At 41.2% G+C, this 23,322-nt stretch overlaps 2 protein-coding genes across 6 annotated transcripts in view; one reads left to right on the top strand and one right to left on the bottom strand.

Annotated features, from left to right (window-relative positions):
- Positions 1 to 5,786, top strand: part of Ikzf5 (IKAROS family zinc finger 5) — a 21,870-nt gene extending 16,084 nt beyond the window's left edge. For both annotated transcript variants that reach the window (XM_006508122.4, NM_175115.4), the window contains 2 exons: positions 498 to 680; positions 1,855 to 5,786. In XM_006508122.4, coding sequence (XP_006508185.1) covers positions 498 to 680; positions 1,855 to 2,798 — 1,127 coding nt within the window. In that variant the 3' untranslated portion in view covers positions 2,799 to 5,786. The remainder of the gene's footprint in view (positions 1 to 497; positions 681 to 1,854) is intronic.
- On the bottom strand, positions 1,667 to 23,322 carry Pstk (phosphoseryl-tRNA kinase). Of its 4 annotated transcripts, XM_006507555.4 has the most exons (7): positions 23,046 to 23,322; positions 20,605 to 20,899; positions 20,172 to 20,370; positions 10,435 to 10,510; positions 9,842 to 9,935; positions 9,571 to 9,636; positions 6,602 to 6,817 (listed from the first exon to the last, which is right to left on the bottom strand). In XM_006507555.4, exons 1-6 carry the CDS (start codon positions 23,259 to 23,261, stop codon positions 9,590 to 9,592), a joined length of 927 nt encoding a protein of 308 aa, XP_006507618.1. In that variant the 5' UTR covers positions 23,262 to 23,322; the 3' UTR covers positions 6,602 to 6,817; positions 9,571 to 9,589. The 4 variants fall into 4 exon arrangements, with proteins under 4 accessions (NP_001351090.1, NP_001034623.1, XP_006507618.1 ...); NM_001364161.1 differs by lacking the exons at positions 6,602 to 6,817; positions 9,571 to 9,636 and adding an exon at positions 1,667 to 1,935 and having other exon boundaries at positions 23,046 to 23,289; NM_001039534.1 differs by lacking the exon at positions 9,571 to 9,636 and having other exon boundaries at positions 6,596 to 6,817; positions 23,046 to 23,289.

Here is a 23,322-nt window from a genome sequence, read left to right as displayed (position 1 = left end):
CAGCCAGGGCTATACAGAGAAACCCTGTCTCGAAAAACCAAAAAATAAAAAAAAGATTTATTTATTTATATGAGTACACTGTTGCTCTCTTCAGACACACACCAGAAGAGTGCATCAGATCCCATGACAAATAGTTGTGAGCCACCATGTGGGTACTGGGAATTGAACTCAGGACCTCTGGAAGAGCAGTCAGTGCTCTTAACCACTGAGCCATCTCTCCAACCTGAATAACCCTCTTTACTCCTTTCTACCTGACCTATTTTCTTCAAAAGCATGTGAGAGTTGGTAAATTTTTATATGTAAATGTCCTTTTTAAAGGTTCTTAGAGCATAATTGTACTTTTGTATAAACATTGTCCCAGTTCAAGAAATCTAGATTGTTTAATGAATCCCACTCGTGGGAAGGAAGCCCTCAGTGTGTAGAGGAGCCACGTGAAGTCTGACATGCTGAACTGGGTCGGTTCTGAGCTGCACGATTTCTTTTGCTTTTGTTTATAGCTGGAACAGATGGCGATCAGAATGGCCTTGATCACCCGTCTGTTGAAGTTTCCCTGGATGAAAACTCAGGAATGTTAGTAGACGGGTTTGAGAGGACCTTCGATGGGAAGCTCAAGTGTCGGTACTGCAACTATGCCAGCAAAGGAACGGCCAGGCTCATTGAGCACATCAGGATCCACACAGGTATGGAGAAACAGCTGGAGGGGCCGTGGGAGGCAAGGCCACAGAGTTCTGAGTGTTCCCAACAAGGTTCATGAAGGTTTGTTGGGTGGTAACTCCATTTTTTTTTTTTTTTTCAAAGCAGTGGCTTAAAGGAATACAAATACTGGAAACAGACTCCTGGCTCCTCCTCCCTACCCATTTTCCTGCTTGGTCTCCATAATCTTTCTCTTTCTGCTGTCAGATTCAGGAGCTCACTACTATAGAAAATAGAAAGGCTTCTGTAGAGTGCACTGGCTAACCCAGGTCGCTCTTAGCCACCCTTTGGAGAAACCTTCCAAAGCACGCCTTGCCCTCACCCAAGCCCAGGCACAGTCTGTGCTTCTGCAGTACATCATGGTGGCCTGAACGCTTCCTGAGGACATCCAGAGGCCATCTTTGTACCCCCTAGTGCTAGCATGAAATCTGGAACATGCTAGGTGCTCTGTCCTTGTCAGAGGAGTGATTCTCAGTCTTACATTCTAAATGACAGTTTTACATATTTGAAGAGTTTGACTTTTAAATAAAGTTGGTCTTTCTGAACTAGAATAGGAAACTGGAGGAGAAGCCTTGGCCCTGGCAATTTCATATTTAAACCTGGAGTTCATTTTGATTTTGAACTTTCTTTTGCAGGGTGGGGGGTGGGTTTTTTCCCTTGAGGAAAACAAGTTTTTATGCATAGATAGATCTGTGAACATATACTTTGAAACATACAGTTGATTAAAAATATTTTGGGTGGTGGTGGTTTGAGACAGGGTTTCTGTGTGTAGCCCTGGCTGGCCTTGAACTCACAGAGATCCACTTGCCTCTGCCTCCCAAGTGCTGCGATTAGAGCTCTGTATTGCTACTCCCTGGCTGATAAAATCTTTATATCTCCTTATTATGTGGGGAATATTTTTACTTTTTCCCCAAGTGCCAGTTGAAGCTGTAATGATTTTCATACTAAATAGATTGTAAGTATAAACAAGTTGTTGCTAATGAATTCTTAAGCTTTATTTCAGTTCTTGGGTTTCTTTACAGATCTTACAAACCTAGTATACAAGTATGCATTTCTGCAAAGAATTTTATTTTTGTATCAGTTCTCACATGCAGTGGACAAACATGAAAAGTCCTATGAGTGAGCTCCTCTTGCAGTCTCTTCCATGTCTCTCTCACACAGGCGAGAAGCCTCACAGGTGTCACTTATGTCCATTTGCATCTGCTTACGAGCGCCACCTGGAAGCCCATATGCGCTCTCACACTGGGGAAAAACCATACAAATGTGAATTGTGCTCCTTCCGCTGCAGTGACCGAAGTAACCTGTCCCACCATCGAAGGCGCAAACATAAAATGGTACCAATTAAAGGTACCAGGTCTTCCTTAAGCAGCAAGAAAATGTGGGGGGTTTTACAAAAGAAAACAAGCAATCTGGGGTATAGCAGAAGAGCACTAATCAACTTAAGTCCACCTTCCATGGTGGTCCAGAAACCAGACTACCTTAATGATTTTACACACGAAATCCCAAATATTCAGACTGACTCCTATGAAGCTATGGCTAAAACTACACCAACTGGTGGCCTGCCAAGGGACCCCCAAGAACTCATGGTTGACAACCCTTTGAATCAGCTCTCTACTTTAGCAGGACAGTTGTCCAGCTTGCCACCAGAAAACCAAAACCCTGCCTCTCCTGATGTAGATGCCTGCCCTGATGAAAAGCCTTTCATGATTCAGCAACCCTCTGCCCAAGCAGTTGTCTCTGCTGTGTCAGCAAGTATTCCTCAGAGCTCCTCCCCCACAAGTCCGGAACCGCGGCCATCGCATAGTCAGAGGAACTACAGTCCAGTGGCAGGGCCCAGCAGTGAACCAAGTGCCCACACCAGTACTCCCAGCATAGGAAACAGCCAGCCAAGCACTCCAGCTCCAACCCTGCCGGTGCAGGATCCTCAGCTTCTACACCACTGCCAGCACTGTGACGTGTACTTTGCAGACAACGTCCTTTACACTGTCCACATGGGGTGCCATGGGTATGACAGCCCCTTTCAGTGTAACGTATGTGGGTGCAAATGTAAAGACAAGTACGATTTTGCCTGTCATTTTGCAAGAGGGCAACACAACCAGCACTGAACACAATCAACATTGTTCTCACTTGGTTTGGCCTTTTGGGAGTTTGTAGTTTGGTTTTTAGTTTGATCATCCCTAATAAGGTATATGCTAATTTAAAATTTATACATTCTAGTCTATAAAATAGAAGTTTGATAGTGAAAAAGGGTTTTGTTAACTTTTCATAAAAGTCTGGTCAGGGTTATTTATGCATTAGATAGTTAGATGCATTGCTGTCTTTTTCATTTACACCTATGAGAGTTAAAGTACAGTTGTAATCAGTTTCCTACACTTGTCCATAAGGATTCCCAGGGTTATCTGTACTCCTGATGCTTCAGGATATACATTACAGCTAATGTTCTTTCTGCCATATGTCAAAATGGCACACTTCTCATAAAATCTTTTATAACATTTCAGTGTTTATAGACAAACTGCCTTTAAGTTTGCTCCTAATTAAAATACTATTTTCATTCACATAACTTAAGTTGAATTAGTTTCATTACAACCAAAACCAGTAGTTATTTCAGTGTAATAAATATTTCTCTTCAAGGAGAAGCATAAAACAGTTCTTTCAAATTTAAATTATAAAATGAAAATCTTGGAAGTTGAAATTTGGGGCTAAATTGAAAATTGTGTTTGGTATTTGAGATATCTGTTCATTTAATGTGTAAACATGTTAGTTTTTAGCTTTTCATTTATATATGTATTTATATATTTTGAGTATTATTTTAAAGCCACAGGTAAATATACTAGAGTGCTAGATGCCTTTTTTCAATCTGATCTTTCATGTAAATTCTGCATTCACCTGTTACTGGTGTCAGGTAAGATTGACAGCCACACTGATTATTTTATTCTTCCCAGTCTTTGATGACCAAAGAGGAAGTGAGCGCATCATCCCACTGAGATGCTTCCAGAGCCTCCGAGGCTCCTTTCCTGCCCTCTGTGCATAATTGCCCGTAATGTCCACGAAGGGTTGGTCTAGAAACCCAGAGACGTAATAAGTGAGGAAACAGCTACAAACCCAGAGCATGCCCAGACAGAGCCTCCTTGCCTCTCCAGAGCAGAGCAGGCCATGGAAAGTCCTCCCTGTGAGTCTTTATGGACAGAGACGGTGGGATCGTCACCACAGTGGGAAAGGATAAATAGAGTTATTATGAAGCACATTTAAATGTGTCATTTAACTTACTTAGAATTAGAGTGGTTCATTTTATATAGGAAGCCATTATTTTTGTATTGTGTAATAAGTAGCTTACTCTGAAGAGAGCCTGGCAAAACAATAAAACATTGTCACTTACTATTGGTTTCTGTGTACCTTGCAAATTTTTCATTTTTATTTGGTTAATAGCTTGAAAATATTCTCAATTGGCTTCTTAAAGAAATACCCTGTCAAGCATTTATTAACCAAAAAATAGCCTCTTACAGTAAATAAGAGGGAACTATGAGAGTGTCTACCCGTGAAGCCCCAAGTGCCCTGGTAATGGACCTGCTCTCCCTCCCTGTGCTGGAAAGCCATTCCGAGGGTGCCTGTGCGTACACAGCCAGTCTTGGCTCCTCCCAACTGCACTGTTAAAGCGCAGCCCCGAAGACACTTTCTAGTGATTTTGGTCTGTTGCTTAAATCATTTACTAGATTAGTTTTAGGGCAACACTTTCCAAATACATAACTTGACTGTTGTGCTTATCAGCTGCCAGAAAGAAACAGGTTATTGTTGGGAAACCTTGCTGTTTTTAAAGTTTGATTCAATTAAAAGCAATACTTCCAAATAGACAGTGAAAACTTCCCAAAAGAGGAAGAAGCCCAGTGTACTGCCGCACATCTGTAGTCCCAGCTGCTTGAAGCAGAGGCGGGAAGAGTGCTAGAGCCCAGGAGGTCCCTGCCAGGCCGGGCAACACTGCAAGACACAGTCTCAAAGGCCAAGCAGCCGAAAGGGCTCTCCTCACAGCCAGCTTTATCACCTCTACGTTCTGGGCCAAACAGTGACATGGGCATTTTGGTTTTCCTAACAACTAACGATGAATGTTCTGAAGGTACATTTCATTTTAAATACGGAAAAAACTTTTCATAATTACAGACAAGAAGGAAAAACCCCCGATTTTCCAATAATATAAAGAGCACAGTTGGTCTTCCAAAGGTGTCCATGTGTGAAGCTACAAGTACTTCGAAATGCACTAAAATTTTGAAGCAAATCTACCTTAGGAACTTTTTTGAAATTGTACTTTTAAAGGTTTAGGCTTTTGCTTAAATATTCTGAGTTAAATTCTGTACTAGGAAAGATGTTGGATTCTTTCCTTAAATACTAAATAAGTTCCTCATCTTATTTTTAATCAAATGTTTTATAGAAATGAGTTGAGAAAAGTTGACCATGCACTATTTATAGTACTTTGCCATAACAGGCAATGTTCTAAAACTAAATTTATTTTTGTTTAGTGAACATGAGTTTAGATTTTTAAAGTTGGTAATTTATCTCCACTAATATTTTTTTAAAGAAACTGTGAAGAGATTAACAGAATAATTTTATTTCAGATTTTACTAATGTAGTGTGTAGCTACAACTTGACATTCAAGTGAAGACTAGACTTCTGTTTTGAAATTTTTCCATCAGGTAGTTTCAGTGGTTTCATTTTAGAAATGTGTTTGCAGATGTTTGACAAAGGGAATATTACTAAAAAAGAAAAGCAAAAAAAAAAAAAACTTATCAAATGAAGAATTGTTAGAAAAATTTAAATTCCCTGCTAAAGACATTTTTGTTAGTCTTAGGGGGTAGGTATTTGCTTTCTAGAACTTGTTTTTGTTGATAGTATTTGCTTTCTAGAACTTGTTTTTGTTGATAGCTGGATGTATGGAACCTGTTTTCTATGCGAGGTGCAAGTCTTGCACTACAGTTGTAAGATATATTATATTGTTTAGGGATCAAGAAAGCAATCTATGCTGAAGTAACTATAGTATGTAGTTCCTATTGTGAATAATGCTTTGCTTTTGTAATGTATTAATAAAAAGTAACACTTTCTAATGACTTTTGTTTTTTTTTTAAACTAAATTTTTTTTAGTAATTTACAGTACATAAAAATGTTAATAAAGGACTTTATGACAGGCTAGCTAGAATTCCTGGAATCTCTTATAGAAAGAGGTATTATAAGTTTAGAACAAAAGAGCTCTATAGATCTAAAACTCCTTTCTAATTGGTATGGTTTGAATGACAGATGTGCCCCAGAGGCTCTTCAGTCTGAGCACTTGAACAGTGGGTACCACTGTTTTAGAAGGTTGTGGAACCTTGGCAGTGTGGTGCCTCTTTGGTGGAAGTAGTCCCTGGTCCTTGAAGGTTTTATTCACCTCTGATTCTGTTCTAGAGCTCTCTGCTTCCTTCTCCACAGTGGGAGATACAACCACCACAAGATTCTGCCACTCTGTTCAGAGCCAACCCAGTGGCCATGCCTTCCCCACCCTGTGTACACCTCCTGAAACTGTGAGCCCAAATAAATCTCTCCTCTCTCAGTGGTTTTCTGTCAGGTATTGTGGCATAGTTGTATCCCAGGAAATAGATTTTATTCAGATCAATTAGGCTGCTGTACTCAGTTTGTAGCATATCAATGAGGAAGGTTGCCTCATATACTCAGTTATCTATGTTGATTTGACAAGCAGCTCACTGAAGTAATTTCTGGTATGCAAAATGGAACTTTTAGAATAGACATTTTGGATTTTTGTGTGTGTGGTGTGTGTGTGTGTGTGTGTGTGTGTGTGTGTGTGTGTTCAGAGTAGTCTTTGGCAAGTCATAGTATTAGTCTAGAAAACATCCAGCCATATAAAATTTATCCAAATCAGACATTTGACTAGAAATTCAGAAAGTTTAATGTTGCTTTGAAAAATACTTCTGCACAATAGTATCTCTCTCCTTACAAAAAGAAGAAATAATATCTGATAAGTCAGTGGTTTGCTGAAAGCACAGATATTTTCTATTTCCTTGTCTTAGATCTTCCAAAACATCTGCTTTGAGCTTGTTAAGTTCTTCTGCTAGATGCTTCAAGTTATTAAGAGGTATTTGTTCATCTAAAATAAAACATATATTAACGTTAGTCAGTCTGGACTGCCTGCTGCCATCAGTCATTTGATTCCATCAAACAGGCCAGATTCTCCAATAATCAATTAGGAGGCATTTATAATCGTTTATAGATAAGAAATCATGTTAATGTGATCTAGAAGAGTCATCTGAACTAACAGCCATAGGAAGTTAGGGTTAATATTTGCTCTGGTGTGTTTGAATAGAAAACAATAAACTTGGAAGAACATGTATTTTAAAGATGTTATTTATTTTTATATTATGTATTTGAATGTTTTTCTTGTATGTATGTCTGAGTACCACTGGTATCCCGAGTGCTCACAGGGGCCAGAAGAGGGCATACTATCCCCCATTACTGGAGTTTATAGATGGTTGTGAGCCACCATGTCAGTGCTGGGCACTGAACACAGGTTGTCTCCAAGACTAGCAAGTGCTTTTAACTACTGACCCATCTCTCTAGTTCCCTAGAAGGATGCTTTTTCAGATTCTCATTATGTAGCACTGGCTGGCCTGGAGTTTGCTATGTAGGCCAAACTGACCCTAAACTCACATAGACATGCTACTGCCTCTCAAGTTCCAGGACTAAAGGCTCACCACAGTAGGTTATTTTTGAGCCTAGATACCTAACTTACTATCTTTTGCTTTGAAAAATAAGCTGACAATTTGGTTTTTTGAAGCTGATAAATAATACATTTGAACAGTTGTCCCAAGCAACTTTCTATAATGACAGAAATGTTCTACTAGGCATGGCCATATGGGTAGTTTACTGAGCATCTGAAATTAGCTTTATTGAGATATAACTCACTATAAATGTATCTATTGAAAATGTAATGGTTTAGCTTGAATAGTAGCACATGCTTTTAACCCCAGCACTGGGAAGGCAGGGGCAGGCGGGTCTGTGAGTTTATGCCAGCCTAGTCTACAAGAGTTCCAGGATAGCCAGAGCTACTTAGACCCTGTCTCAAAAAAAAACCAAAAAAGTTTTTTTTTAAGATTATTCACATATGTGCAATCATCACCATAGTCAATTTTAGAACATTTTCATAACTTAAAAGCAAACCCTGGATCCCCTGACAGTCACCCTTCTCACTTCCCACTTCCCTATCCCAACCTACCACCCCTACCCTTCTGCCCTGATTTCCCAGTTCTGGATGTTCATACACTCTTTCAGTTTGGATGTTTGCAACATTCCCCATGTTCTATCCTGTGTCAGTATTCTACTGTTACTTATAGCTAAATAACATTCCATTATATGGGCAACCACATTGTATTACCCATTGATAAATGATAAATGTTTACCCATTTATCAGGTGATGGACAGTTGGGTTGTTTCCACCTTTTGGGTGTTGTGAATAGTTCTGTTATGAACAGCTTTGTATAATTTTTTTCTCAATCCTATTACCATAGAGTGGAATAGTTGGGCCACATGGTAACTACAGACTTATATAACTACGACCCACCTGGCTGTTTCCAAAGCACATGCATCATTTTATGCTCCCACCAGTAGAGGGTTCTCAACAAGTCTCGGAGCCCTCATTCTGGCCACGCTAATGGCTGCAAAACAATATCTCCCATGGTTTTGACTGGTATTTTGCTGTTCGTTAAATTTAAACATGTTTTCGTTTGAATACTGGCCATCTTTCTATCTATCTCCCTTGGGAGAAAAGTGTCTATTTAGATATTTATCCATTTTAAATTTGTATTACCTGTGTGTTACCAAGTGGTAAAAATTTCTCTAAATATATTTATGTACTCATGAGACATTTGCAAATGTTTTATACCATCTGGGGGCTGCCACCTCACTTTCTTGATGGCAAAGAAACTGAATTTTTTAGTTTTATTCAAGCACACATTTAGAAACCAGGACCAATCCCCTCCAGAAAAGTCTCCATTTTTCCAGTTAGGTGGGAATGGTGAGTGCTGTAAGACATCGGTCATAAGCCAGAACAACAAGAGGCAAATGGCTGAGAAAAAAAGGATGATTTCTGCTTTGTTCTAATCATAATGCCACTTCTCTTCTGACCCTTTTGGATTGTACTTCATTAATGAGTGGTAATGGGCATTTTTCTAAAATGAGAAAATAAAACTTTCCATTAAATATGGGGATGCGTTTCTGAAGCTTGTTTCTACGTGTGTCTGAGTTTATACACTACATTACACAATTTAGAACATATGCTCATGGGTGGAGAGAATTTGAGAAACACGGTATGGTCACTACACTGGTTTTCAGTGGCCCCAGCTTCCATGAAGGTGACAGTAAAGGCAGAGAGAGTTCCACAACAACAGACTGGATGGGAATCACCTTCAGCCTAGGTTGCCCCCAAATTTAGCAGCTGTTCAGCCTTGGGAAAGTTACTTGATTCACTGTGAACCCCCATTTCCTATTTATAAAAATTACACCCACTGTACATGATTATAAAGAGTATAGAACATTTAGTACATCAGATGAGTTAATGTGCTGTTTCTTTTTAAAACAAATTTTAAACATAACAAGGCATTAAATGTTCAAGACCTAAAGCAGCTATTGAAAAAGCTATAGTTAACCACATATCTGAAATATGATTGCTTATTTTTAAGTATTACTCATACTTATAATACAGTGACCTTGTTCAAATCCCATGCTAGTCTGACCCCTGAACCTGGACTACTTTTAACCATTAAGTTACCTCTCCAGCACCCTAATTACTCTCAAAAATCAATCTAGCACTCTACTTCAGAGGACTATGTGTAGTCATATAATTACCTTTGTGTCTGTCTCCTCACTAGAATGTTCTGCTTCCTATTGATTCCCTCGTATCTAAGAAAAGGTCTAGTGAAAGAAAGGCCATCAGTAAGGACGAGAAAAACGATGCTGTTTCAGGGGATGGTCTAGCTATGAAGCCAAACGGCAAGTGCTAAACTGAAACACTGATACAAACTCTGATAGAATAAATCTTTCTGGTGTCAAGGAAATGGCAGCAGCAAGAGAGTGCACCCCAGCAGCTAACCAGCACAGAACTAAGTCAACGACGTACCTTTGGCTTCCCTCATCGTCTGAGAGACAGTTCTTCGGAGTGTCTCATCAGCTTTATGAAGGATGTTAGTAGAACAGATAATTCTGTCAGTTTCCTGTGTAATACAGACACTGTTACTGGGAATAGTTTATAAAAGGAATGACCAAGGTACAGACTCATTTGAAGGGACCAAAAGAAAAGCAATGGTGGTTTTCGGTTCGTTTTATCTCACAGAAGATCCAAATGGATCATGTCCAGTTGTAAAGTGTGTGCTGGTGAGTGTGCAATAGCTGACTTGCTAGGAATTAAAACTTCCTCCAGCCTATATGTAGTTGTGTGTGTGCTTTAATGGTATAAGCACTTCCACCTTGGTCCATTTTAAGTCCCCAACATAAGGCTCCAACATTTCTGAACATTTACTGTGGGTCTTTGGCCAGCCAGCACAGGCCCTTGGCAGTTCCCTGACTGGATGTCAGAAGCCAAAGGCCGGTACGGTGCTCTTCTGCTAACAGACCATTTCCTCCTTTTCTCTTGCTGTCATTAGCTCAAAAAGTCTCCCTGCAAGAAAGTTACTCCTTTTCATTTGCAAAACCAAGTCTAACTGGAATACTTACCTTTTGTTCTGTATTATCCTCAACACATTTTATGGGATTTTCCAATGCAGTAAGCAACAAACCAGTCACCTCCAGGCTACAGAGAAAGGAAGATAAAGAATAAAGAAAAATCTTTCTGTGAGACATTTTATTTTTAAAGAACCTGCAATAATAATACTAGGTTGAACTCCTAGGTCCACCAAGGTCCCTATTGAAAGGAGTGATCTGGAAGCCATCTTCCATTTATATAATGTTCAATGAAGCTCAAACAAATTATAAGCCATCATAAGAGGCTAATTTTCTAAGATGTACCAATAAGCAATTTCTTCCCCTATTATATCCTGAGCTGTGTAGTCCCTAAAGAAAGATAGTGTTTATTTCTGGCTACTTCTTATTTACTAGATAAGGATTAACAAATTTCTTCACTAGCCAAAGGTCCCTAGAGAATTCAGGTAGAATTGATTCATTCAGTAAATATGTACATTGAGCATCTCATATGTAAACACTGTATGCGAAAGCGCTAATCTGGGGATATAACAAGGTGCCCACCACTCCAGTCCTGAAAATGGAATGCAGTGAGACAGGAAAGCCATTGATCGAAACATAATACTGGATATCAGTAAGTGGCTGAATGAAGACAATAAAGTGATGACTCTGAGAGACTGCGTAGCCAGATACTGTCATTCACTCCATCTTAGATGGCTGAGCCAGGTAGAGGAAACAGCAGACACCAGGCCTGGAGGTAAGCTCTTGGTGCTCACATAACATAGGAGGCTCTTTTGGGGAGATGGCAGGGTGGTTATTAGAATATGTAAGTCAGGGGCAGACTTTGGGTTTTACTTAGAGTAAAGGGATCAGAGCTGAACTTACAAGCTAATGACTGCACAATGTAGCATCTCCACCTTGATCTTTCTCATGGAGGGAAGGAAGTCCAGGCTCTAGAATGTCACTGCACTGGGTCCCTTGGTTCTGCCATTTACATCGTAGGCATGTTACTTGATTTACCTGGGCCTCAGTTATCTCAGCATAAAATGGAAGTTTTATGCAATTCTTACCCTTAAAGGGTTATAAGGATGGAATGGCATTGCGTCCAGAAACACTGCCAATATGTAAATGTGCTGAGTAGTTATTTTTACATTAGAGAAGCTGGGGAAAGTTATCTTGATCAGATAGATTTATCTCTCAGTTTGTAGTGTGGGACTCCAGACTTGGCACTACCTCAGTTTGGTTGCTTGGTTGCCCTGTGACTGTTTGCATATGTACAAGTCACTCGACCATGTTTGTAAGACCTGGGACAACATTGCAGATTACAGTAAGGGCTGGCAGTGACTACAGAAACCCACACTCTACTACCCCACATCTCACTGGTGTCGAAGCAGTGAAGATCAAACTGACGCTATTCTCAAGGTACCTCAATCGGCCAGAGAGGGGGAGGGATTTATATGCTCCAGAAAGGATAGCAATCCGTTGGTGATGTGCCTGTTCAGTTTCAAGATTTTATGACAAAACTAGACACCTTATTTGGGCTTGATGGCATGTATCTATCTGCAGTCAATCACAGTATTTGGGAAGCTGAAAAAGAATCATAAGTTTGGGACCAGCCTGGGTGGGCTACATACTGAGACCCTGTTTTGGAAAACTGGAAACCTCACCAGCGACTTGTTTTATGAACTGCATAGACAATAGCAACTTAAGTGCTAGGTCCATTTTATTGTGGATATATGAAACTTACAAACTATACAGAAACTGCACTAAGAAATCTGTCTAATGACTTTCAAAGAATTAATTTTTAAAATTAAGCTTAAAACCAGCATGGCACAATATCTCTAATGTAGCAATAGTGGCTAGCAATCATTTCTTGGCAGTAACCAACAGCTGCCTATTTGGACTTAAGGCCCACTCAACAGAAAGAAAACATGCCTGGTATTGGAAACCTAGCCAACTCCCTGGAGTTAGTGAGGCCATGGGCCTTAGAAGAGTACCTAGTACTACCACTATAGTAAGCCAGCATTACTTCCCAACAGCACTTAAATACTTATCCTTATACCCATGGGGAAGTGCAGCTCTCACCTCTCCTCAAAGACATTTCTCTCTGCAGCCAATTGAGACCATTACAAGTGGTCAAAATGCAGAAGACAAACAATCATGGGGTGTCCAGCCCTAGTGGTTACAGCTATAACACAATTCCTGTACTCAAGGTTCAGAGAATGTCATAGAAGACAGAGATACCAGAAAATGTGCTGTGAGATTGTGTTTCCTAGCAATGACACAGAAGCCAAACCCATGATTATCTCAACAATCTGGTTGCCTAAATAAGACCTGAACTATGACAACACCAATAGACAGTCTAACTTGGAAGGGGGAATTCTCATGGGACAAAGAACTATAGGCAACTAATGACTACTGAGCAAGAATTAGTCTTCCCTAGAGGGGTCCCTAATTGGTTATCTAATACTAAATTGTGAGCCCTAAAATCACATATATACAGGAAACAATAAACAGACTCAGCAGGTTGTTTTATAAACTATATGTATATGTGTATTATGTATGTATGTATATGACAATAATAAAGAGGCCATGGATTTGGAAAGGGGGGCCAATAAGAGGAGGTGAAGAGAAGTGAAGAAATGACTTGATTACATAAAAAACAAATTTAACGGCTGGGGAGGCGGCCTAAGCCACAGCAGCAGCGGTCGCCATCTTGGTCCGGGACCCGCCGAACTTAGGAAATTAGTCTGAACAGGTGAGAGGGTGCGCCAGAGAACCTGACAGCTTCTGGAACAGGCAGAAGCACAGAGGCGCTGAGGCAGCACCCTGTGTGGGCCGGGGACAGCCGGCCACCTTCCGGACCAGAGGACAGGTGCCCACCCGGCTGGGGAGGCGGCCTAAGCCACAGCAGCAGCGGTCGCCATCTTGGTCCCGGGACTCCAAGGAACTTAGGAATTTAGTCTGCTTAGGTGAGAGTCTGTACCACCTGGGAACTGCCAAAGCAACACAGCGTCTGAGAAAGGTCCTGTTTTGGGCCTTCTTCTTCGGCCAGGAGGAGGTCCAAATACAAGATATCTGCGCACCTTCCCTGTAAGAGAGCTTGCCAGCAGAGAGTGCTCTGAGCACTGAAACTCAGAGGAGAGAATCTGTCTCCCAGGTCTGCTGATAGACGGTAACAGAATCACCAGAAGAACAATCTCTAAACAGAGTCAACTATAACTACTAACTCCAGAGATTACCAGATGGCGAAAGGTAAACGGAGGAATCTTACTAACAGGAACCAAGACCACTCACCATCACCAGAACCCAGCACACCCACTTCGCCCAGTCCAGGGAACCCCAACACACCTGAGAACCTAGACCTAGATTTAAAAGCATATCTCATGATGATGGTAGAGGACATCAAGAAGGACTTTAATAAATCACTTAAAGAAATACAGGAGAACACTGCTAAAGAGTTACAAGTCCTTAAAGAAAAACAGGAAAACACAATCAAACAGGTAGAAGTCCTTACAGAAAAAGAGGAAAAAACATACAAACAGGTGATGGAAATGAACAAAACCATACTAGACCTAAAAAGGGAAGTAGACACAATAAAGAAAACTCAAAGCGAGGCAACACTAGAGATAGAAACCCTAGGAAAGAAATCTGGAACCATAGATTTGAGCATCAGCAACAGAATACAAGAGATGGAAGAGAGAATCTCAGGTGCAGAAGATTCCATAGAGAACATCGGCACAACAATCAAAGAAAATGGAAAATGCAAAAAGATCCTAACTCAAAATATCCAGGAAATCCAGGACACAATAAGAAGACCAAACGTACGGATAATAGGAGTGGATGAGAATGAAGATTTTCAACTCAAAGGTCCAGCAAACATCTTCAACAAAATTATTGAAGAAAACTTCCCAAATCTAAAGAATGAGATGCATATGAACATACAAGAAGCCTACAGAACTCCAAATAGACTGGACCAGAAAAGAAATTCCTCCCGACACATAATAATCAGAACATCAAATGCACTAAATAAAGATAGAATACTAAAAGCAGTAAGGGAAAAAGGTCAAGTAACATATAAAGGCAAGCCTATCAGAATTACACCAGATTTTTCACCAGAGACTATGAAAGCCAGAAGAGCCTGGACAGATGTTATACAGACACTAAGAGAACACAAACTGCAGCCCAGGCTACTATACCCAGCCAAACTCTCAATTATCATAGAGGGAGAAACCAAAGTATTCCACGACAAAACCAAATTCACGCATTATCTCTCCACGAATCCAGCCCTTCAAAGGATAACAGAAAAAAACCAATACAAGAACGGGAACAACGCCCTAGAAAAAACAAGAAGGTAATCCCTCAACAAACCTAAAAGAAGACAGCCACAAGAACAGAATGCCACCTTTAACAACTAAAATAACAGGAAGCAACAATTACTTTTCCTTAATATCTCTTAACATCAATGGTCTCAACTCGCCAATAAAAAGACATAGACTAACAAACTGGCTACACAAACAAGACCCAACATTTTGCTGCTTACAGGAAACTCATCTCAGAGAAAAAGATAGACACTACCTCAGAATGAAAGGCTGGAAAACAATTTTCCAAGCAAATGGTATGAAGAAACAAGCAGGAGTAGCCATCCTAATATCTGATAAGATTGACTTCCAACCCAAAGTCATCAAAAAAGACAAGGAGGGACACTTCATTCTCATCAAAGGTAAAATCCTCCAAGAGGAACTCTCAATTCTGAATATCTATGCTCCAAATACAAGAGCAGCCACATTCACTAAAGAAACTTTAGTAAAGCTCAAAGCACACATTACGCCTCACACAATAATAGTGGGAGACTTCAACACACCACTTTCACCAATGGACAGATCATGGAAACAGAAACTAAACAGGGACACACTGAAACTAACAGAAGTGATGAAACAAATGGATCTGACAGATATCTACAGAACATTTTATCCTAAAACAAAAGGATATACCTTCTTCTCAGCACCTCATGGTACCTTCTCCAAAATTGACCACATAATAGGTCACAAATCAGGCCTCAACAGATTCAAAAATATTGAAATTGTCCCATGTATCCTATCAGATCACCATGCACTAAGGCTGATCTTCAATAACAAAATAAATAACAGAAAGCCAACATTCACATGGAAACTGAACAACACACTTCTCAATGATACCTTGGTCAAGGAAGGAATAAAGAAAGAAATTAAAGACTTTTTAGAGTTTAATGAAAATGAAGCCACAACGTACCCAAACCTTTGGGACACAATGAAAGCATTTCTAAGAGGGAAACTCATAGCTATGAGTGCCTTCAAGAAAAAACGGGAGAGAGCACATACTAGCAGCTTGACAACACATCTAAAAGCTCTAGAAAAAAAGGAAGCAAATTCACCCAAGAGGAGTAGACGGCAGGAAATAATCAAACTCAGGGGTGAAATCAACCAAGTGGAAACAAGAAGAACTATTCAAAGAATTAACCAAACGAGGAGTTGGTTCTTTGAGAAAATCAACAAGATAGATAAACCCTTAGCTACACTCACTAAAGGGCACAGGGACAAAATCCTAATTAACAAAATCAGAAATGAAAAGGGAGACATAACAACAGATCCTGAAGAAATCCAAAACACCATCAGATCCTTCTACAAAAGGCTATACTCAACAAAACTGGAAAACCTGGACGAAATGGACAAATTTCTGGACAGATACCAGGTACCAAAGTTGAATCAGGATCAAGTTGACCTTCTAAACAGTCCCATATCCCCTAAAGAAATAGAAGCAGTTATTAATAGTCTCCCAGCCAAAAAAAGCCCAGGACCAGACGGGTTTAGTGCAGAGTTCTATCAGACCTTCAAAGAAGATCTAACTCCAGTTCTGCACAAACTTTTTCACAAGATAGAAGTAGAAGGTATTCTACCCAACTCATTTTATGAAGCCACTATTACTCTGATACCTAAACCACAGAAAGATCCAACAAAGATAGAGAACTTCAGACCAATTTCTCTTATGAACATCGATGCAAAAATCCTTAATAAAATTCTCGCTAACCGAATCCAAGAACACATTAAAGCAATCATCCATCCTGACCAAGTAGGTTTTATTCCAGGGATGCAGGGATGGTTTAATATACGAAAATCCATCAATGTAATCCATTATATAAACAAACTCAAAGACAAAAACCACATGATCATCTCGTTAGATGCAGAAAAAGCATTTGACAAGATCCAACACCCATTCATGATAAAAGTTCTGGAAAGATCAGGAATTCAAGGCCAATACCTAAACATGATAAAAGCAATCTACAGCAAACCAGTAGCCAACATCAAAGTAAATGGAGAGAAGCTGGAAGCAATCCCACTAAAATCAGGGACTAGACAAGGCTGCCCACTTTCTCCCTACCTTTTCAACATAGTACTTGAAGTATTAGCCAGAGCAATTCGACAACAAAAGGAGATCAAGGGGATACAAATTGGAAAAGAGGAAGTCAAAATATCACTTTTTGCAGATGATATGATAGTATATATAAGTGACCCTAAAAATTCCAACAGAGAACTCCTAAACCTGATAAACAGCTTCGGTGAAGTAGCTGGATATAAAATTAACTCAAAGAAGTCAATGGCCTTTCTCTACACAAAGAATAAACAGGCTGAGAAAGAAATTAGGGAAACAACACCCTTCTCAATAGCCACAAATAATATAAAATATCTCGGCGTGACTCTAACGAAGGAAGTGAAAGATCTGTATGATAAAAACTTCAAGTCCCTGAAGAAAGAAATTAAAGAAGATCTCAGAAGATGGAAAGATCTCCCATGCTCATGGATTGGCAGGACCAACATTGTAAAAATGGCTATCTTGCCAAAAGCAATCTACAGATTCAATGCAATCCCCATTAAAATTCCAACTCAATTCTTCAACGAATTAGAAGGAGCAATTTGCAAATTCATCTGGAATAACAAAAAACCGAGGATAGCAAAAACTCTTCTCAAGGATAAAAGAACCTCTGGTGGAATCACCATGCCTGACCTAAAGCTTTACTACAGAGCAATTGTGATAAAAACTGCATGGTACTGGTATAGAGACAGACAAGTGGACCAATGGAATAGAATTGAAGACCCAGAAATGAACCCACACACCTATGGTCACTTGATCTTCGACAAGGGAGCCAAAACCATCCAGTGGAAGAAAGACAGCATTTTCAACAATTGGTGCTGGCACAACTGGTTGTTATCATGTAGAAGAATGCGAATCGATCCATACTTATCTCCTTGTACTAAGGTCAAATCTAAGTGGATCAAGGAACTTCACATAAAACCAGAGACACTGAAACTTATAGAGGAGAAAGTGGGGAAAAGCCTTGAAGATATGGGCACAGGGGAAAAATTCCTGAACAGAACAGCAATGGCTTGTGCTGTAAGATCGAGAATTGACAAATGGGACCTAATGAAACTCCAAAGTTTCTGCAAGGCAAAAGACACTGTCTATAAGACAAAAAGACCACCAACAGACTGGGAAAGGATCTTTACCTATCCTAAATCAGATAGGGGACTAATATCCAACATATATAAAGAACTCAAGAAGGTGGACCTCAGAAAATCAAATAACCCCCTTAAAAAATGGGGCTCAGAACTGAACAAAGAATTCTCACCTGAGGAATACCGAATGGCAGAGAAGCACCTGAAAAAATGTTCAACATCCTTAATCATCAGGGAAATGCAAATCAAAACAACCCTGAGATTCCACCTCACACCAGTGAGAATGGCTAAGATCAAAAATTCAGGTGACAGCAGATGCTGGCGAGGATGTGGAGAAAGAGGAACACTCCTCCATTGTTGGTGGGATTGCAGGCTTGTACAACCACTCTGGAAATCAGTCTGGCGGTTCCTCAGAAAATTGGACATAGTACTACCGGAGGATCCAGCAATACCTCTCCTGGGCATATATCCAGAAGAAGCCCCAACTGGTAAGAAGGACACATGCTCCACTATGTTCATAGCAGCCTTATTTATAATAGCCAGAAACTGGAAAGAACCCAGATGCCCCTCAACAGAGGAATGGATACAGAAAATGTGGTACATCTACACAATGGAGTACTACTCAGCTATTAAAAAGAATGAATTTATGAAATTCCTAGCCAAATGGATGGACCTGGAGAGCATCATCCTGAGTGAGGTAACACAATCACAAAGGAACTCACACAATATGTACTCACTGATAAGTGGATACTAGCCCAAAACCTAGGATACCCACGATATAAGATACAATTTCCTAAACACATGAAACTCAAGAAAAATGAAGACTGAAGTGTGGACACTATGCCCCTCCTTAGAAGTGGGAACAAAACACCCATGGAAGGAGTTACAGAAACAAAGTTTGGAGCTGAGATGAAAGGATGGACCATGTAGAGACTGCCATATCCAGGGATCCACCCCATAATCAGCATCCAAACGCTGACACCATTGCATATACTAGCAAGATTTTATCGAAAGGACCCAGATGTAGCTGTCTCTTGTGAGACTATGCCGGGGCCTAGCAAACACAGAAGTGGATGCTCACAGTCAGCTAATGGATGGATCACAGGGCTCCCAATGGAGGAGCTAGAGAAAGTACCCAAGGAGCTAAAGGGATCTTCAACCCTATAGGTGGAACAACATTATGAACTAACCAGTACCCCTGAGCTCTTGACTCTAGCTGCATATGTATCAAAAGATGGCCTAGTCGGCCATCACTGGAAAGAGAGGCCCATTGGACACGCAGACTTTGTGTGCCCCGGTACAGGGGAACGCCAGGGCCAAAGGGGGGGAGTGGGTGGGTAGGGGAGTGGGGGTGGGTGGGTAAGGGGGACTTTTGGTATAGCATTGGAAATGTAAATGAGCTAAATACCTAATAAAAAATGGAAAAAAAAAAAAAACAAATTTAAGCTTAAAAATTATTTACTAATGTGCACAATGTATCTGAGATCTACACTGTTTAACAACAGCACAGTTTGTCACCATATGAGGCCATATTAACTATCAGCTCACATATCACTAACATTAGATACATTTAAGTCTTCAATAACTCTCATGCCTGGCTGCTCCCATATTGGACAGAACAGAGAACATTTCCATCATTCATGAAATTTCTATCAAGAATGTTACAAATTCTACAGATATATCACCAATGGAAAGTTTCACATTCACATGGGCAGGATGACTAGAAAGAGCTCTAGGACAAACCAGAACCCAATATTAATTTAATTACAATTTAAGACTTTTGAGGAGTATTATACTATGACTTTGCACAAGTTACACAGGTGCTTGACCACTGAACTCAATAGATTTCTATAAAAACATTTCACAACCTACTTAGTAGGCAACTTTAACAAGAATACCAAAAGACAGGGTCTTTCAGTAGAATGGCTAGTCCTGAGTACCACCCCCACCCAGTGCTGGGATTATAGATGTGAGTAGCTATGCCCAGCTGTACAAATCTGAGCTTCAGGTTCAGTGCAGCAAGCCCTTTACCCAATGAGTTATCTCCCCAGCCTGAGACATTACAGTTTGAACAGTTAAAAGCAGACATTTATAAAGAAACTTGGATTCAAATCTTAGCCGTTAAAAGTTTGGTGACCCTGAACAAACTAAACTTTCTTGGTTTCGTTTGCTCCAGCACACAATTCCCCGAGCCTGTGGGAGAACGGTCAACCCCATACAGTTAAGCGTATGTTTCCCATGATACCTAGCAGGAGAGCACCAAAATGGCTTAGAGGAGAATACCTGGCTTCCAGAGAACATGCTGAACTCTGAATTATGAGGCTGTTGTGTTCCCAGGCATTTTTCTCAGGGTTGGGCTTCTCTATCTTTCTCCCCATGAGCTGGATGGTCTCGTCAGGCAGTGGCTGGGACCTCTCACCATTCCTCTTCAAACATGTCTCCAGGGGACAGTCTAAAAAGAGCTGGCAAAAGCCTAGCGAATCTGAAAACAGTTTTAAATAACCAAATTACCAGTTTGTCTCTCCAGAAATGTGAAATAAATATATACCAGTCCCAGAGGATGCAGGAGAAACTCCATTTGCAATACTGAATACCCTCTTTAAAAACTAAATCCATATAAACCCAATCCAATTAAAATCTCACTAAAGGCAGCTGTGATTTTGATATATGTGAATCGATGTTTCCACATGTAAGGAAAAAAAAATGTTGTAATTACATTTCCGAGCCAGTTGGTAGACTTCATATCTCATACTTTGGTAATAAAAGTTGTCATCTAACACCAAAAACAAAGGTCTAGAAACAGCAGGTTTTGCCAAGAGGTGGCAAGGCTGGGCCTCTAGTGCTGTAGGAAAGATCATCAAATCCTGACTTTTTAAGCAGGTTATGAAGTCTTCCCACACGGCCTCAGTCCTGTTGGGTGGGGCAGACATCTGAGCCCCACTAATGACCGCCACGAGGAAGCATTCCAGGTGCTTTAACAGTTCTTGTCGGAACATTTTCCACTGGGATGGCTACAAAACACAACAACAAAGAATTGAAATTTATATTAGGCATTTTTTTTTCCCAAGACAGGGAGGGTATAATCGCCCCAGCTGTTCTGAATCCACAGAGATCCACCTGCCCCTGCCTTACAAGTGCTGTGAGTAAAGGTATGCGACACCATGCCTGAATTTTGGCCAGTAGGCTCATTGTCTTGTTTTATTGCCATCCTCTTCCCATTTAAACTTGCACGCCACAATACTGAAGCACGTGCAGCTCTCAGGTGACGCCGTTCCTCATACCTTCCCGTCTTTATAGTTCCTGCACCCTTTCTCCCTGGAATATTTCCAAAGTCCCAGAGCTGTGTGAAGCGTTGTCAGACTCAATTATGTAGAAGGCAATCCAGCCCTATTCTGTCCATTGTCCCTATTCTAACAGGGCATGTATCAGCCAGGTACTTCTGTGCACCTTCATATTTCTCCCTGCCAGACCACCCGCCGCCAGCACAGAGGCTGGCTGGCACCTTACAGGTGTTCTAGAAATGTGTCCGAAATGGATGGATGGATGGGTGCGTGCATGCAGGAATATATGAGAATGAAATCCCTTTATATAGGAGACCAAAAGAGCCACAACCAAGATCCTGCTGGATTAAAACAACCTAAGCTATGCCAATGTTGGTTTGTTCTTGGAATGAAAAGGGATACCAACCAGTAAGACAAGTCCATTTGAAGGTCCTTTGGTCAAAATTTGAAGACCTCAGGCCAACAATTGGATTGTGAGATTGGGAAAGATGGCAGAAACAGAAGGAAGGAGACAAGGAGCCTGAGAATACAGGTAGTTTTGTGTTTTGAGGGATGGTGAGAGGAGAGTGGTTCTGCAGTCAAGACTGGAGGAGATACAAAAGGGCAGGAGAGGAGCCCTGCTCTTGCCCTATCTACAAAAAAGTACCCCAGATTAACCCAGAGAAGGAAATGTGTGTCACTGCCTAAAGGGTGGAGATTTTCTAACCACACTGACCAAATAAGGCCTGGGGTGGGGGGCGGGGGAGGGAGTGGAGAAAATAAAAATGCAGTAATAAAGGCGAAGGCAAGCCAATCCTCATCAGTAACCATTATCTTCCTCCAACGTGGCGGGAGTCCTACCTACAAGTTACCCAATTACAATGCTGTTGTTGTCCTCAGAGCCAAAGCAGAAGCGGCATCTTCTGATGAAGAAATACATGTTTCCCACATTCCAAATACACTGAGGCTTTGCATATACTTATCTTTGTGTGCGGGTACTCTGAATATACTTAGAAAATGTAGTCATCCTATTTGCCTTAAATTCATGTAACTTTTCTACACCTGAGCACTAAGCAACAAATGTAACAATTTAAGATGTCAGGAGATATCTGCTTTAGAGTTAAGTATGCAACTGGAGACCGGACTCTATTGCCATGTAGTCGGCTTCCAGCAGGGGTGCACCTCACTGGGGTGTAAATGCAAGGATTAAGGAGTATATACTTGGCACATACAATTCAAGCTTATCACTCCACCTGGCTGTCAACCAAGAAATCACCACGTTTTTCAATACTATTGGCAGACCAGGCCCTTGGTTTGGTAAAACTTTCCTGGAGGGACCTAGCAATTTTGTTATTTATCACTTGTATTCTTTATTCTCATGGGGAGTTCCAAAATGGTACAGAGCTACAGAGCTCCAGTCCTACAGATTCTGGTTTTAACCTTTTTTTTTTTTTTTAAAGATCCCTTTCTTTGCCTAGGTCCTAGGCGCTACGGAGAAACTACCAAGGGATTATTATCAGGGTGTATCTGCCTAGGATGTCTACCTTGTACACTAAATGTAAAACTTCACTCTGCCTTAGGACTCTTGTACGGGAGGGGTCTGGGTGATCCTTGAGCTCGGGAGTTTGAGACTAACCCAGACAACATAGCTAGGCCTTATCTTAAAGCTCCACTGCATAGAATATGCAGTATGTGAACGTACCAAATTTGGCATAAACACCTCTACAAAGCTCTGACCATATTATTCCGAAAAAGGTCTACAGAGCGGAGCTAGCCAGCTCCCCTAGCCACCGGCTCCGGTCAGGCTTCCCTTCCCACCCAGGCACTGCAGGATCCACCCACAGCCTCACCGCCTGGGCCGAGCCTGCAAACCCGTCCGCCCCCACCCGATGCTGACCCGAGGCTGTGTGCCATCGCAGTCCGGGAGCGCAAGAGGCAGCACATCGTCGTAGGAGAGGACGCCCACGGCCCAACCCCGCTCCCGCCGCAGGCGGAGGGCCAGCGCACGTGCAAAAGTCGACTTTCCGGCCGCCGGCAAGCCGCAGAGGACGCACAGTCCTAGTTTGGGCTGTCCGTCTCTGCGAGTGGCCCCACGAGCCGCCGCGGTCTTCATGCCCTTGCTGCAGTCTCCAGAAACCTTTGCGCCGGGTGCGCAGGCGCAGTGCCCCAGCACC

The sequence above is a fragment of the Mus musculus genome, chromosome 7 (assembly GCF_000001635.26).
Source record: "Mus musculus strain C57BL/6J chromosome 7, GRCm38.p6 C57BL/6J".
Taxonomy (NCBI): Eukaryota; Metazoa; Chordata; class Mammalia; order Rodentia; family Muridae; genus Mus; species Mus musculus.
Note: the sequence above shows the minus strand (reverse complement) of the source record. Positions and strands in the feature narration are given on the sequence as shown.

Bases quoted from the DNA above. Each gene is read 5' to 3' on its own strand.
- Pstk (NM_001039534.1), bottom strand. From the start codon at position 23,261: ATGAAGACCGCGGCGGCTCGTGGGGCCACTCGCAGAGACGGACAGCCC. The intron at 20,371-20,604 runs GTAATTACAACA...AACTGTTTTCAG, and splicing joins CTACCAACTGGCTCGGAAAT to ATTCGCTAGGCTTTTGCCAG. The intron at 9,936-10,434 runs GTAAGTATTCCA...TGTATTACACAG, and splicing joins AGGATAATACAGAACAAAAG to GAAACTGACAGAATTATCTG.